Source organism: Netta rufina (assembly GCF_964035555.1).
Source record: "Netta rufina genome assembly, chromosome: 3".
Classification (NCBI taxonomy): Eukaryota; Metazoa; Chordata; class Aves; order Anseriformes; family Anatidae; genus Netta; species Netta rufina.
In genome coordinates, this window is record NC_140125.1 from 114,343,052 (window position 1) to 114,359,150 (window position 16,099).

The window sequence follows — 16,099 nt, forward strand, 5'->3', positions numbered from 1 at the left end:
TGCTGAACTCTTCTTCTCTAAACTGTGTCCTCCTTCATACACTATGAAGGCATCAATGCTGAGATAAAGGCTTTTGTGCAGTTTCTAGAAACTTCCCAATAAATAATGGATTTTTCAGACTAAAATTATATATCAGTGATAGTCATCGACTATAAATGGGAAAATTGAGAATTTCCAGCCTGCGTGAAATTCTTCTGACAGAATATTGATGTATTTTGACATTAGAAACAATATATTTTAGGGAAGAAGGAGAACTTGAGATCAAAAATTCTTAGCTCACAGCAATGCTGACTACAGGAAATGTTGCCCCTGAGAGCCCAAGGCACTTAAGTCACGGTAACCAAATCAAATGACAGGTTTGTAACAGCACAGATTTATTACCAGGCATAATTGGAAAGGTGATTGCATTAAAGGCCATCAAAATATAGTCCCTGTCCTGAAGAACCCCTGGTCTCCATAAAACGAAACAGGATAGCGTCCTAGAAACATCTTCTGAATATCTGCCCTTCGTTCTCCTGCCAATAAATGTACGGAAAATAACTGTCTTCAAGTACATGAATTATGTTTACTTTCTGCACGTAACTGCAGTTTGAAAAATAAGGGAACAACCTGCAACTGTTTTTTGAACATCACCCATTCAGTTCATCCCCTTAATGCTCTTGTCAAGTAAGCAAATCTCGTTGTCGAGGATAAAAGAGCAACTAGGGAAATCGAGGGATTTGTCCTGGATTAGAAGCTGTGTCTGCTGATTCCCAGAATGTGTCAACACTGCAAAAATAAGTTAATTCAGTAAACGTTGGAGCCAGTGAAGCCTGGGATGCAATTCAGTCTACTTTCAGGTAGATGGATGGTTGAGTCTCCTCACTTGGGCCCTCTGAGGCCCTAGCTGCCTGGCTTTTAAAATTAATGGTGTTAACTTTTTAACTTTTTCAAGTTGGTTGACTGAGAATATACAGCAATTCCAGGAGGTTGTTGTAGTCCTCAGATATATATCCGAATGGCACGAATCATTCTTGGAGATACTGTTCTTTCTCCACTGACTGTAGACGTAGCCCAGATGACAGACTGGGACTCAGTCTCTAACTAATGATGACTAACGTTAGTAGCAGAATTCATCTCACCTCGTTTACACATATATTAACTAGATTCAGGCACATAAATTTGACAGGAGGCCAAATTTATTACGGAAGACCTTCAGTGTTATCGCTCTCCATCCATCTAATGGATAGGTAATGGTCTGAGCATGGTTTTGGGCATGGTTTTGTTGGAACCTTGAGACTGAGCCTTTCTCATGGGAGAAGCTCTTAAAGGATCTGTTTCCTACCCAGATTTATTTTCGTGGCATGCATAGGATCTTTATGTCATTATGAACCCTACTCCTCTGCCAGACCTTGTCGAAACTGGCTAAAAGATTCAAAATTTACGAATTAAGTTCAGGCAGTGCCATTAGCCTGTTCCCCTAGGAATAAACTTAAATGGTGTGGTCTTAGCTGAGGCTGACCTCAGGTAATTCATGTTAAAAGAGTAATGCAGGCACGCCTGTCCCTGGCCCTGTTCCTTAACAAAAAGATCTGTCTATGCTTTAAATTTCCTCAGCTTCAATGAGCTTTTCTACAGCCACCTAATTTTTAACACCCAGTTATTGATGAGGACACCTCGTATATCAGATTGTTTTCAAATCCCCATGATATTCTGATGAATGAGTTTGTACACTTAATTATTTTGATACGACGATTGCTACCTTTCAGAACCAAACGTGAGGTTATTGTAAGAAGCGAGCATGGAGGCATCGAGGTGTCCTTGCTCAGTCAAACCTCCCATTGATTGCCAGGGGAGTTTTGACTTTGCAGAACAATGCCATTGATCAGTTCCCAGTTGTGTGGGTTTTTTTTCTCCCTGTTGTTAGCCAGATAAATAAAGGTGCTTGCAGGCTGAAGATGGGCATCCATCCTTGTTGAGGAATATTAACCAAATCAATTTTTTCACAAAAAGAAAATCAATTGATGCATTAGCAAGAGAGAAAATAAAACATTATGCTCTTTTAGCTCCCAGGAGGCTGGAGGAGTCGACTCTAACTTTTAGAAATAGAGAGGTAAAAAAGATGGGCTTCAAAGTTCAGATCTAAATCCGGATCGGATCTTCTCCAAGGCACATGGGGACTCTGACTCATTTCTAAACTCAAAGTCCATTTAAAGGGCAGTCCCATAAAAACTGACCCTCTTGCCAGGGCTTCAGCAAATACGCAGCATCTGACTCTTTGCATCCCAATTTGTCCTCCAAAAGCAATGAGGTGGGGCGGTGGCAGAGGAGATTGCATTTCCGAATTCATCACTTGGTGACTTTTCATCCATTGCTGAAAATAGGATGTTCTCGTAAACATAGGAGAAAACGGAAACCTATTTTCTTCTACAAGCCTGTCTTCTCTAGACTTCTGATGGTGAAATGAGTTCAGTTTTGATATGATACATACTCAATTAGCAAGCTCTCCAAAGATACAGTTCTGGTTCTGTCACCAGTTTGCTCTGTGGTATTTAGTAAACCATCAGACCTTTAAGCTAAGTATTTTAATGGGCTTTAGTTACAAAACTAAGTGAAAACATGCTGAAGTGTTGTGGAACTTTGCCTCTGAACTTGAACTTCCAGAGTGAGGCTATTTTATGATAAACATCTTTTTCTACCTCCTTGGGCTGCTGTGCGGAATAATTAATGTTTGCACACTACTTTGAATATGCAGAATCTAATGGCAGTACAAAGACTTAATATTAAAACCACAAAATATTGGGATTCTCTAATAGTCTCCTTCCATTTCATAGAAACAAAAGGTTTTATGATGTGCTTAAAAACAAAATTGCTGTAGGAAAATCTGCTATTTAAGATCAAATGCTTCAAAATGATTATATGATATGCCTGAGAGTTCCCCCTGAGCTGAATCTCCCTGCCTGCCTTCCTGCATGTGCATGCTGGTTTTCTCCCATCCAAATGAATCTGTGTTTGTATCCAGAAGACAGCTGTCTTGGCATCCCAGGCTGCATGGAGGGGGCTTCAGGAGATCACCAAGCAGATAGATTGCATAATGTGTGTATGTACCTACAGCAGAGCATACAGAAAACGCCTCACTGTTCTACTGTAAAAACAAAAATAATCAGGAATATGACAAACACTGCTGGTGAAGGCTGTGAAACATAATTATGGGCAGGTTACTCCATAACTGCTCTCCTAAGGTCCTCTGCACACACCCTCTTCTCTGAAGCAGCAGCTTAGACAAGTGTTGGACTTGGTCAACAGCTAAATTGCCTTAATATGTCACTTGGTTTTCGTCCTGAAAGCTCTGGACATGGAACCTCACTTGAACAATCAATATTTTGTATTCATTACTGCAAGTCTAGAACACCATCATTACTGATTTAACCACTAATGAGTTTGGAGACACCTGTGTGTGAGCTGGTTGTTTGGACTTCCTGCAAAGAAATAGGCACTGCTACGATGCAATTCTTCGTGTCCTAATGCACATCTCTAGATTTGGTCGGATGAATTGCTCCCTGAAAGTGCTTTCTTTTTCCTGACTTGTTTATAGTGGGAAACAGAGTAATTAGCTCAAAAATAGCAGGAAACGTAAAGATAGGCAAGGCGAATCCGACCCTTTTAGTCCTTGCTTTTCATTCTGGCACAGCTCTTTACATTTATCATTGATTCAGAAGATGCACTTTTTAAGTAAGCCAAATGTGCAGGGTTTTGTTGTTTGAACAATGATTTTTCACTAGAAAAAAAAAAAATCAACCTCATGCATTGAACTGGTCTATTAATATAACTGCTCTAATGAAAGGAAACCAGAAAGTCTGGCTTTCTCATATTGAATCATAAGTATAGTATTTCTCAGCATTTCCTGTCAAAGTTTGCTGGATAAAATTGTTTTCAACCAGAAAGTTTCCCAAATACTTGCTTATTTGTGGGTGTTTCTTTTTACAGCACCTGGTACAGTAGGTTCGTTGTATATGCCCAGAACACCCTGGCATTGCAGCATTACAAAGAAAGTATTTATTCTAATACATAAATATCAGCCCAACCTTGCAATATTCAGAGTGTAACGTTTGGAAAGAGCGATTCTTGACTACTCTTAAGTTTAAAGCTATCGTAAATACCAGTCTGAAAAAGAACGAGGATATCTAATGATGTAGAGCCCTGTAGAGGCTTGTCCATTTGCTGTAAAATCTGTACATTAGTTCATAATTTACAGGCTGAAACAGTGTTGTGTCTGTCCAAATGAGCAAATAAGGTGTTAACTGTGACTGACTTGGGACTGTATGGCAATAGAAGGAATGAGCTAAGGGAGTATTCTTATAAATGTCTTTTCCTTCCCTTCCCTTCCCTTCCCTTTTTTTGAATGCAGTTAAACATGAATATGTTTACCTGGCAGCAAATTGGCTCGGAGTTCCCAAACCTGAATCTCCATCTCCACCCTTTGAAGTCAGAGGAAAGGTCCCGTTGGCTGCCATGAGCTTCGGACCACACATGGCACTAGTCCGGGGTCACCCATGTTCTCCACAAGGACTGTTTGGACCTGCCATACCCATTTCTGATGAGGCTTCAAAGTGAAAATGGAAATGAACAGTTGATGTGTCCAAGACACTAATTTTTCACTTCTTTCCCCTCTCAGCACTTCAGTTTAGGTGTAGCTCGGACTGAAGCTGTTTGTCTTGCTTTGGCAGGAATGCTGCAGAATGGGAAGAAGTTTGATTCCTCCAGAGACAGAAACAAGCCCTTCAGGTTCAAGATTGGCAGGCAAGAAGTCATTAAGGGATTTGAAGAAGGTGTCACACAGGTACGAAGAAGTTATTCTACCTGAACTTCAAACCATATGAAGGGTGTGTAAGCACAGCAGTGCTCAGTGCAGCGTTGACAAGACCAAGTGGAAATGGCAGTGTGGAATCCCACAAGGTTTTCTTAATGGTTTTAACCACTCTGCCAGGTGTCAATGTGCCACGTAGCCCTTACTTCTTCCCCAGGGCTAACTACCACAAATAAACCCCATCAGCCTCTAAAATGTTCCAGGTGGCAGCATTTATGGAGTGGCTTCTCTTCAGCTGCTCCATAAAGGCCAAGCTGCCATTTTGATGACCTCCACGGCTTTGACCCTTACTGAACGGGGTACCAAACACCATTACTTTTATGACATAAGGCTCCCAGCTACAAAATTCAATGAGAAGCCCTCAGCCAGGAAAAAGAAAACTGCCCTCTGTTAACTACAGTTTGAGTGCCAGCACGGTAAAACCTGGAAGGAGCCACACAAGGCAGTTCATTGCCATCTCTGCAGCATTTTGTCTGCAACGCTGTGAGATCCCACCCTGAGGAGTGCCATCAGGGCTCTCAAGTGCCAGAGTGAGTGAGAGCAGGGTGCAAAATTCCTTTTTATTCCCTAGTTCTGGGTCGGGGAGCTCAAAGTAGGAGGAAATTGCTCAAATATTATTAACGGGAATCATTGTTTATGCTTAACTAAAGAGAAGGAAAGAATGCAAAATGAGAAACTTGGGTGCAGAGGGTTTAGTTTTAGCCCAGTGCAGATAAAGCTCTGGCAGCAAGCTCGAGGTGAATCAGTTTTATCCCTCCCCTAACACTCCCTCACCACCCCGTGGCCCTTCATTAGGGTGGCCTGAACCCAGGCCAGCAGTCGGGGTAGCCACACGCTGCCCTCCTGCTCCTCCTAGCGGATCAGTCAGCCCGTGGCTGTCTTCTGAAGGCTTTGGGGACTGTGATTGACACAAGGCTCTTGGAAAAAGGCAGCTCACTCTGTCTAGCATTTAGATTTGGATTTAGGGAGCTCATCTGCTCTTACACCCTCAGTCCTGTGCTATGAATGCTCCCTGAATGTGAGAAAGTCATACTCATATTTTTCTTCTACCCAGTCATCAAAGCTCCATCTTTGGTGTATTTTATAGAAACCAAAAAGAAATTCAACAGGAGAAATTGCATAATCCATAGTCCAGTCCAGTCTTGGGAGAGAAGGCTGAGTTAAAATCACTGCATCAAATCCGGGATCATTCCCCGGTCAGTGAATATTCAGTCACCAGCATAGGGTGCATGAGTCTTATTTTGAGAGGAATTCAAGTCCTACCTCAAATTGTTTGTTGGAAGAACAGGGTTTTGACTCTTCATACCCCAAATACTGGTGAGTACTTCTACCGCTAGAACTAATCTGGGCTGAGAGAAATGGGCATCTCTGTCCGTCCCAGGGGCAAGGACTCTCTTGTGGAATAAGCAGCACCTGGGGTGAGGTGTCTGCCCTCGGATTTGAGCCTAGGGGAACCTCTTGTAAGTAGGACTACATCAGTCTACACATTGCATCTGCCCAGCAATAGCAAGTTGGACATTTACAGCATTAGCCTTTGGGCAGTAGTTCTGAAGTCACAGAATCACAGAATCCTCAAGGTTGGAAGAGAACTCCAAGATCACCAAGTCCAACCTCTGGCCTGACACTACCCAGTCCTCCACTAACCCATATCACTGAGCTCTACATCTAAACGTCTTTTAAAGACCTCCAGGGCTGGTGACTCCACCACTTCCCTGGGCAGCCCATTCCAGTGCCTCACAACCCTTTCAGTAAAGTCATCCCTGCTGGTGGCTGAAAAAGGAAAAATGGGGCTTCTTCACTGCTTGCCAGTGAAGCAATGATTGTCGCTTCCCACCTGTGCTCCTGCTCTGATTTCTCATGACTACAAAGCTCTGACTGTACCTGCCACTGGGAGCCTTGTCCATAACGCCTGCTGACGGTGTTACAGGGATCCCACACCCCTCAGGAGAACTGGTGATCTAAGTAACAGCGGTGAGAAGCCGGAGGAGTTAGGAGACCTGAGCTGTGGCAGCTCGAGCTTTCTATAAGGGCTGAAGGATGAATCCCATGGTCCTAACTGGCCTCGATTCTGTAAATCTGCCATGCAGCGATTTGTTCTTTTCCTCCTAATATTGTGTGTTATCTTTTTTCCTCTCTCCCACACCCAAAACCCAGATGAGCTTAGGCCAGCGAGCGAAGCTGACCTGCACACCCGAGATGGCCTACGGAGCCACGGGGCACCCCGGGGTCATCCCTCCCAACGCCACCCTCCTCTTCGACGTGGAGCTGCTCCGGTTGGAGTGAGTCTTCTCGAGGGAGGCACCTGTCGATAACCATCCCTTCCTTCTCCCCTGCCCCGCAGCGGGAGAAATCTTCACTGGAATCCTCCCCTTCCCTGCTCAAGCCGTCACGTCAGTAGCGCCTGCTGTTCGGTTTCTGAAGCCTTCTCTCCGGTTTTTTAACTCTGTGGTGTCCGTAGTTGCCTTTTATCAGAAGCTTTGCTTTGGGAAAAAAAACCGTCTCCCGCTGTAACATGTTCAAGTTGTACATTTTATTTACCTTGCATGTAATAAACAGTCACGGTGACGATTGCAAATATATATAAATATAAATATATATATATATTCCTTACTGAAAAACCACTGCCTTACTGTACACTTAAACCAAGAAAAAAAAAATAAAAACACAAAAGGTGCTCAAGAAATCCAATGTACGCCTTGTACATGAACGGGCATTAGCCAAACAGAGTTACCTGCGCTGCCACTTTTCTCAACTTGTACGTTCTGCTTGCTGCTGTTTTAAAAAGTACTGTCTCATTTAAGAATTAAATATATATATATAAAACAATAAAATATTGATACTTTACAATTTCTGTGTTTTTGTTGTTTTTTTTTCTGCTTTCTGCTGACCATTGGAATGATTTTTGGTGCATAAGATGCTCTTCGAACAATCACCCACCAATTTTTTTGTTAATTATGTCTCTCTTTACATGAACACACATAATTTTACATACTGCTTCTGTTACAGACTGCCCCGTGGAAGATCCCTGTAGGGGCAGCAGCACCTAGGAGGGTGCACATAGGTGCAGGGAGGTTTCCTGACCCTCCATCATCTCCCCTGCACTGCTGCTGACCCCTCAACTCTGGCCAAAATTTGGCTGCTGAAGAGAGGGAAGGGGCTGTTCCTACAGTGCAGGTTCAATTCTCAATGGTAAAACTAGCCTAACAGTTCCTGCTGGAGCTGAACCAGGCTGAAAAGGAGCAAAATTGTATGCATCCACCTCACAAAACCTTGTTCATTATCACAAAATCTCATTTTTGGGCTGCACTTCCATGTGCTGGTCACGTAACCTGCCATCGTACTTCGCATGCTGTGCTCACGGCACTCGAGGCAGGAATATTTCTTCCATTTGACAGTTGCATGAATGCACAAAGCACCGGTTCCTCCTCTGGAGGCAGGAGGATGCATAGACTCACCAAGAGCTCGCAGTGAGGACCTTTCCCAAATGCCTTGAAAGCAAACGGTGCTGGGAAGGATCAATACAGCGTGCCCGGAGCGACCGCGTGCTCCTGGTACACCTCCATCACCTCTCCACCCTGCTGCTGTCTACACAACAGCTCGGGCATCGCTCTCCTTTTCCTCTTCCCGGGTTTCTTATCATGGAGAAAGATTAAAAAAAACCCTAGGCACCTTTCCAGTGCCCTCAGCCGAACAACCCCAGCCTGCAAAACCCTCGTTACAGCTGCTTGATGAAGCTCTCTTCCCTCATCACCCCTCTCTCTTCAGAGACCTTTGTTGGAAGCAGAGATTATGACATTTTTCATGCCAATTTCATTAAAAAAAAAATCTGAAAGGAAAACTAATTGTGCTTTGTGATACTTAGGGAAATTAAGTCTTCAAGGAAATGTAATCTTCAGCTCTTTATTTGACTGCAAATGTGTTAATTTATTTAATTGTATCATCGATCAACACACTACATATAATTATTACCACTGTATAATGGATTGGAAAAAATTTGCTGCCACTGCCTGTGTAATCAGATATGCTCTTGTTACTAATTTCTAAACAGTGGAGATGGAAAAAAATGACCTTCCAGGCTTAATTTCATGCCCTACTTCCTGAAAAATTAAATGGAAAGCGAGCACACACAAAAACCAGCACAGATGTAGACTGCAAGGCTGGTAACATCTGCCTTATTTGCTGCCCTCTCTGCCATTCATACAACTGAACTCATTTCCCCATCCTTTGATACTCCATTTCAAACAAAATCTTGAGCAGACCTCATCAAAACAATCCTCCGGGCATTCGATTTCCATTCCCTCTGTCTTGCAGGTACAAATTATTATTTCATTTTACATGTGCAGGGACACTGAAAGCCCTGAACAGGCACTAGAAGAAAAAGTATGAAATGGAATATTTAATGAAAGGCAGCAGCTGAGCTCTCTGAGAAATCAAAAGCTGCTGATCTTGAGGATTCATTGAAGGAATTTTTATTAATCTTATTACCCTAAAGAATTGCTTTATATATATATTTCGAAGAGCATCAAATCCTCACCCAAACAGACCCTACAGTGCACGCAACGCGCTCTGTGCTATTGATAGAGGGAATGCAGGATTTGTGCGTGACTTTAAATAAGTCTGACAGAACGCGGCTCCATCCCCAGTCCATCAGTGGTTTATTGCCAGCATTTATTTATTAGAAGCATAAATCCGGCATGGTAATGAGCACCTCTAGTTCCAGTTACAGCCAGGGGCTTTCTAAATGCTCACTAACAACTTGTGTCAGGGGTGTGTGCGTCCTTCTGGCACCCCTCAGCACCCTCACAGAGCTGCGGCTGTGAACACAGCAGTCAGGCCTCGGGGCCTGAAGGGAAATTCGCTCATTGAAGCATTCCTGAGGCACCCCGTGTGTGCTCCCAGCTGAGAAACGACAGGAACAGCACCCGGCAAATACAGGTGACAGCTTCTGTTACAGTGCTGGGCATCATCCCCCCCTCACCCAGCTGCTGAACACGCAGGAATGTTTATGCACACACCACACGTACAGTGAGGGGTGCTCAGCAAAGTACTTCCCGTGTCACACCTTCCTGTAAGGATTGATTCCTTTTTAAAAAGGTTACAAACACAGCATAAAGTTTGATTAAAAAACAAAGCAAAATTATATACATGTTTATTTATGTTTTTTGTTTGTTTTACTAAACAGACAGAACTGCATGTTTTAAAGTCAGATTCAATAAAAAAAAAAAGAAAATTGTCCTTTATGACAACGTAATAGACAATTTTTAACCTGATTTATGTATCTTCAGGCAAAACACGTTTGCATCTGCCCATGTTCTGCGCTGGCTAGGAGTTGCACAGTCAGCGAGCTGAACATCAAAATCCAAGCACATAAATCCTCCTGGGAGGCGAGCTGACTACCTGCTGTCACACAACTCCCAGCTGTTGAGACCAGAGGCAGAGCTCAGTCCTGTCTACTTCTCAATTAGACTGGTTATGCAAACCAACAAACTGATTTTTATCCACGAGACATGAGCGCTGATGCTTTAAGAAATAAAGAGCCCCAAAATTTAAATCTGGTTTCCTTTTTCCTCCACCAGATATTACAGAGTTCAAACGATGAATGGGAAACAATCACATCACAGGAATCTAAAATTACCACCACTATCTGTGGCCTTGCTTTGCTCTGGTGTTACCTAACAACATGAAAAGCATGAAGTTTATTCCTGATGCTCCTACTAACTTCAGTTTTAACCTGGTACACTTAAAAATCTCTCTCTTAGCTATACAGCAATGTGCCATTACAGCAAGATTGTCTCACAGCAGCTCACCCGGTCTGTCCTCATTGCTGGGAACAAGGCATTTTGACAGAAGTCACCAAAGCAGTTGGACTATTTTAAAAGGCCACTCATTTCCTAGTTCGTAGAAGAAACTTCATTATAAACATGGAGTCAGGCTTTGTTTGTTCCTAGTAACAAACATTCTGAGGAGAAAGGTGCAGTGAATTGTATAAAACATACAGGTGTGAACAAGAATCAAACCTTTTTTTTTTTTTTTTTTAATGAAAAACCAAAAAGCACAAGAATCCCTGTGGCAGGGACACTTATTTACTCGCAATACTCCATTTTTAAGAGTGGCAAGTGAAATTCACCACGCAGACAGCTGATACAAAGCCCCTTGAGCTCTCTGCATTAACTGGCTGCCCTGTTTAAGCTCAGTCCTGCAGTCTGGGCAGGATTTCAGCAGGCCTGTGCTCGGTCCTGTCCTACAAGGGCCTGCCAGAGAGGACGGTGGTTACACAGCGCTTACAGCTCAGCCCTGCAACATGACGAAGTTGTGTCCATTTAGGGGGGGTTGGTCTTAAAGCAGATCTTCTGATGCTTTACATTTAATCCTAATACGAAGATCTAAAGATTGAGATTACAGCCTATTAAATTTTAAAAATATATACATCAGAGAGAATCCTTACGTAGTTCAAGAACACAATGGCAGGTCTTGAAAACAGTTTTCCAAAAAAATTATCAGTTTATTTTGGTGGGTCTGTGTTAATTCCATATTTTTCCTTGAGAAGTTTAAGCTGTTCCTCTTTCTTCTTTGTGTCCATCTTCTGGAATGCCTGTGGTTAGGAAAATAAAAATAAAAGGCATAAGAAGAAAATTTGAACCTTTTGGCGTGTTCATTGCCAGAAATGGCCACCAGTTATCACCACGGGTGACACTGGTCTCAGGAAGCTTAGAAAACATCAAGCACTCACCCTGTTTGCGTTGTAGTACAAAACGACGAGGTATCTGTTGCACACATTGAACCCTGACAGATGATCACAGGCGTTTTTAGCATCGAAGATGTCTTCATAGACTACGTAGGCTGTTCCTCTCGTTTCAGGAGTGTTCCCACTGCAGAGCGAGATCAGGGTGAATGTTAAACTAACTGAACAGGAAATTATTCTACTCGTGTTTAGCAGTGACTGAGATTGGATTAGCTCGTGGAGCTTCACCACAGAATGATTATTGGGTTTGCTTGGCACTGAAATCTATCCCTGCTTCCTACACCAATCTTGGAGTTCAGAGTCAGAAGCGGTAGGAAAATGTAAAAGAGTCGTGGTGCTGTTGCTGTGAGGGGTTATCACGTTTCGGCAAAGTTTTTGGAACAGCAGTTAGCTTGTTTTATCGAAGGTTATGGGATTGGGCTGTCTGCTAGTGGCTGCCCAGACCTGCTGCCTCCCAGGATGGGATGCTGTCCTTAGCACACCACAAACCAGCTGCGCTGTTCTAAGACCACTTCAGACACACAGCCACCACCTGTCAGGCCACTGATCCAATTTCCTTTGCCTGAGGGACAGCAGACACGTCTGGGCCCATAACACTAATGAGCTCAGAGAGCTGGCAGAGCTCACGGGTCCCAAAGATCCCGGCTGGAACACAGCTGCAGTGACCTTTATCAGCAGAACCCTTCCTAAGGCACTGACTTGTCAGAGAACTCCACCAAATGTCATCTCGCATGTCTGCTCTGGGATGCATACGCAAATGAAGAGGTGAACAGGTTAAAAACCGCGCAAAGGGGCTAAGTCATTACAAAGGGAGCTCCACAGCGCTTCCTGTCTCACAACATCAGGATTTCTGAACACAACACGAACCAGCAGTGCTGAACAATCAGCAGGCACGCTGCTAGCGGCTCCTGTCAGAAACACTTCAGCGCATCTCCTGACACACCTGAATCCTTCATGTGCCGCTGTCACACCGCTCCAAACAACCCTTTTTCAGAAATCTTAGCTTTCCTTTACTGACTAATGACCGTTAATGAACAATTCCACCTATTTAGCCAAGTATCAAATTTACACCATCCCTTGCTCCTTTTACCACTTCCCCAGTAACTTTTGTTGCTCAACTCTGTATTGGAAGGATTGCACCAGCTGCACGTTCCAACCCAGCATTCAGGAGGACACCCCCATATTCCCCTCTGCTCCTGCTTGTTTCCTGAAAGGAATTCTATGCATAAAACTCGCTGTTCCTGTGCTGGTTTTACACAGCTGGGCAGCTGGGCCCCACCACTTCTCAAAGGAAAAGGGGAAGAAATTTTGATAGGAAGGACTCAGGGGTTGAAATAAGGACAGGGAGATCAATCAACAGTTACCACCATGGGCAAAATAAACTCAGTATAGGGAGAGTAATGCAATTTATTACTTATTACTAACAAGCTAAAGCAGCAAGAACCTAAAACACAAAACAATACCACCTTCCTCCCCCCTCTCATCCACCTTCTTCCACTTTCTCCCTTCAAGTGGTGCAGGGGAACAGGTAATGGGGCTGCAGTCAGTCCCTGACGCTTCGTCTCCATGTCTCCACCGCTTCAGGGTCCCTCTCTGCCCCTGCTCCACAGGATGCCGTCCTTCCTGAACTGAGCCTGAGGGGACTGCCCACAGGCAGCAGCTCTTCAAGACCTGCTCCCACACAGCTCCGTACCACAAGGTCCATCCCCCAAGAGCAAACTGCTCCAGCACGGGTCCCCCACGGGTGGGCGGCAGCTCCCCCCAGACCCCCTGCTCCTGCGTGGGCTCTCCAAGGGCTGCAGCTCCGGCCCGGGGCCCGCTCCTGCGGGGGCTCTCCATGGGCCGCAGCCTCCTCCAGGCCACATCCACCTGCTCCACCGGGGGCTCCTCCACAAGCTGCAGGGGAACTGCTGCTGTGTGCCTGGAGCACCTCCTGCCTTCCTTCTGCACTGACCTGGGGGGCTGCAAGGGCTGCTTCTCTCCCATTTCTCACTCACTCTCAGTCGCTGTTGCACAGCAGTTTTTTTCCCTTCCTTAAATCTGCTCTCCCAGAGGTCCACAGAGGGTTGCTCACGGCTCAGTTCTGGCCAGCAGCAGATCCCATTTGGATGGACTCCTTTTTGTTCCCTCTGATTTGACATGGGGCAGCTGCTGGGTTCTGCTCACAGAGGCCACCCCTGCAGCCCCCTGCTACCAAACCCTTGCCACGTAAGCCCAATGCAGTTCCTTACACTGAACAACCATTTTTCACCACTATGGCTCTGACTGAAATAAGCACTTTGATCCGGGGTAAAGTTTGGTCTGTTTAGCTGTTACCATCTTTACATCCTGTATAATGCAACCAGTGAAACTCACTGTGGATTCAGTACCCACCCCACTCTCAGAGCATAAGAAACAGACAGCAACATAAGCAAGGCCATGTTCTGCTCTGGTCCAACTAACATCCTACTCCAAAACTCAGAGATGCCACAAGTGATTTTGTCAACACCTGGACAAAGGCAGTATGAAAAAACCTTATCAAATAAAATCTATGTTTCCTCTCTATTTGTTCATCTAAAGAAGTATGACTGACAACGTTTTCTTTTTAAGTACTGAACATGAGCTCCAAGTTTGGTCACCCACTGCTTTCCAAATACTTAGAGGGAGAAAAAAAAAAACAAAAACTTTTTCTGAATGTCAATACTGCAGCCAATCTTACTGCAGTTCTCAATAGCTAATCCCAAATTCCAGCTTCAACTGACTCTTTTTGCCTGCAACTTATTAGAACACATTATTAACCAGATGAAATTATGGGTAAATCCACAGCAATTCGACAGTACTCTGGGTAACAAGGAACATCAGAGCTCAGGTCTTCAATATTCAAAGGAACTAAAAGGAAGAAACTCAAACGTGCTGTAGAGAAGTATAACCTTGGTGCATTTAGAACAAAGTTATGGTCAGATCTCTCTGATCCAAGGACTACAGCTTGAGGACAAGCTGGATCTGATAGTGGTGCACTAGTTTTTGGTAGGCATACCAACAGCAGCATCTCTACTTTTCCATTAGTTCAGTATCTAATACTCATTAAGCAGCAAAAGTGGTTGCTTCCAACCCTCGCTTCTCAAACATTTACATTACAATAAAAGGTTAGTGCATTTAAGGTTGATTTAAATAAAAGTCCTTATTTTACCTCGTTACCTATATTCACATCAGGTTTAAGCTTTTCCAATCTATCTACCAGCAATATTCTTTCCTACAGAATTCACACAGAAGAGAAACATCACCACCTTCCCCGGGGATGCTCTGAAAGTACATTCACCTTTTCAGCTGTAAAATCCAATTATTACCTACGGTAGTAGCACCAGTGACTTAGAACAGCTACCCCAACGCCCACAAAACACTTAAGTTCTCACAGAGAGCTAAATGTACTCACACTCGGATCTGCCGAATAGGCCCGTATTTCCCAAAGATATCGTACATCTCCTCCGCGGTGATTTTATAGGGCAAGTTCCTAATGTAAAGGATCCGGTTGACTTCTGGCGGCAGCCGGATCTGGTGGGGAAACAAGCCATGCGGTAACAGGCTGAAAACACTCACTTCAAACCTTACATGTTACAATTTAAGTACTAAATCTCGCGCCTACGACAGCGGAGAGACTCCGCGTCCCTTTCTCCCCATCAGCGGCTGTGCTTTTGCCTACCGAGAGAGCAACCCGGAGGGCCGCCCCTCTCTCCCAGGGCCACCCCTCGCCTCACACCCCTCCCGAGGGCCTCGGGGCAGGGGAAAGCACTCACATTAGCTCGTTTGGCCGCTTGCATCGCCATGGTGCCGGCTGGAAGGGGGGCCTGAGGCCTGGAAGCGAGATGGCGGCGGGCAGCGCTCCTCCGGCCCCGCCGTTTACCTCAGCGAGGTGCCCGGATGCGATCCCGGCAGGCACCGCGCAGCGCATCGCAAATTGCGTAACGCCGGCGGCGCACCGCAAAGGGCGTAACGCAAGGGGCTGTAACGAGAGCGGCGCAACGCAAAAGACGTAACGCAAGGGGCGTAACGCCAGCCGTGAGACGCGAGAGACGTAACGCAAGGGGCGTACCGCTACGCTACCGGCGCTAGGAGCCGCGCGTTGCAGAGCGCGGGACCCCGCCCCCAGCCGCCTGAGGGGAGGGCGGCCATCTTAGCGCAGCCCCCCTGCCCTGGCAGGACCAGGGTGTGGGGAGCTCAGGAGAGCAATAAATGTGGTGGTTTTTTTTTTTTTTTTTTTTCTTTTTCGCTCACGGGTTCAAGCCATAACGCTGGAGCTGCAATATGAATCTTTTTATTAAATGTGTCCTGCAAGGCTTTGCTTTATGCCCCCTTTTTTGAGTCCTTCCACAATAAAACATTTGAGTCCTTCCACAGAAACATGAGTCTTTTTTATTAAATGTGTCTGTAAAGCTTTGCATTATGCCTCATTTTTTTGAGTCCTTCCACAGTGAATCATTCCAAAAACAGACAATGCAGAATCTCTGCTTTTACAACATCCATAGTGCTCCTAC

General features: G+C 44.8%; 2 protein-coding genes across 2 annotated transcripts in view; one reads left to right on the forward strand and one right to left on the reverse strand.

Annotated features, from left to right (window-relative positions):
* The window catches only part of FKBP1B (FKBP prolyl isomerase 1B), a gene marked incomplete at both ends in the record, with an annotated part of 42,979 nt that extends 35,850 nt beyond the window's left edge, over positions 1-7,129 (forward strand). The window contains 2 exons of the mRNA XM_084285013.1: positions 4,707-4,819; positions 7,001-7,129. Of these exons, the coding sequence (XP_084141139.1) occupies positions 4,707-4,819; positions 7,001-7,129 (242 nt within the window). The remainder of the gene's footprint in view (positions 1-4,706; positions 4,820-7,000) is intronic.
* A 572-nt stretch (positions 7,130-7,701) lies between these two features.
* SF3B6 (splicing factor 3b subunit 6) lies at positions 7,702-15,495 on the reverse strand. Its single transcript, XM_084284033.1, has 4 exons — positions 15,362-15,495; positions 15,001-15,119; positions 11,577-11,715; positions 7,702-11,438 (listed from the first exon to the last, which is right to left on the reverse strand). Exons 1-4 carry the CDS (start codon positions 15,389-15,391, stop codon positions 11,349-11,351), a joined length of 378 nt encoding a protein of 125 aa, XP_084140159.1. The 5' UTR covers positions 15,392-15,495; the 3' UTR covers positions 7,702-11,348.
* Between the last annotated feature and the right edge of the window lie 604 nt (positions 15,496-16,099).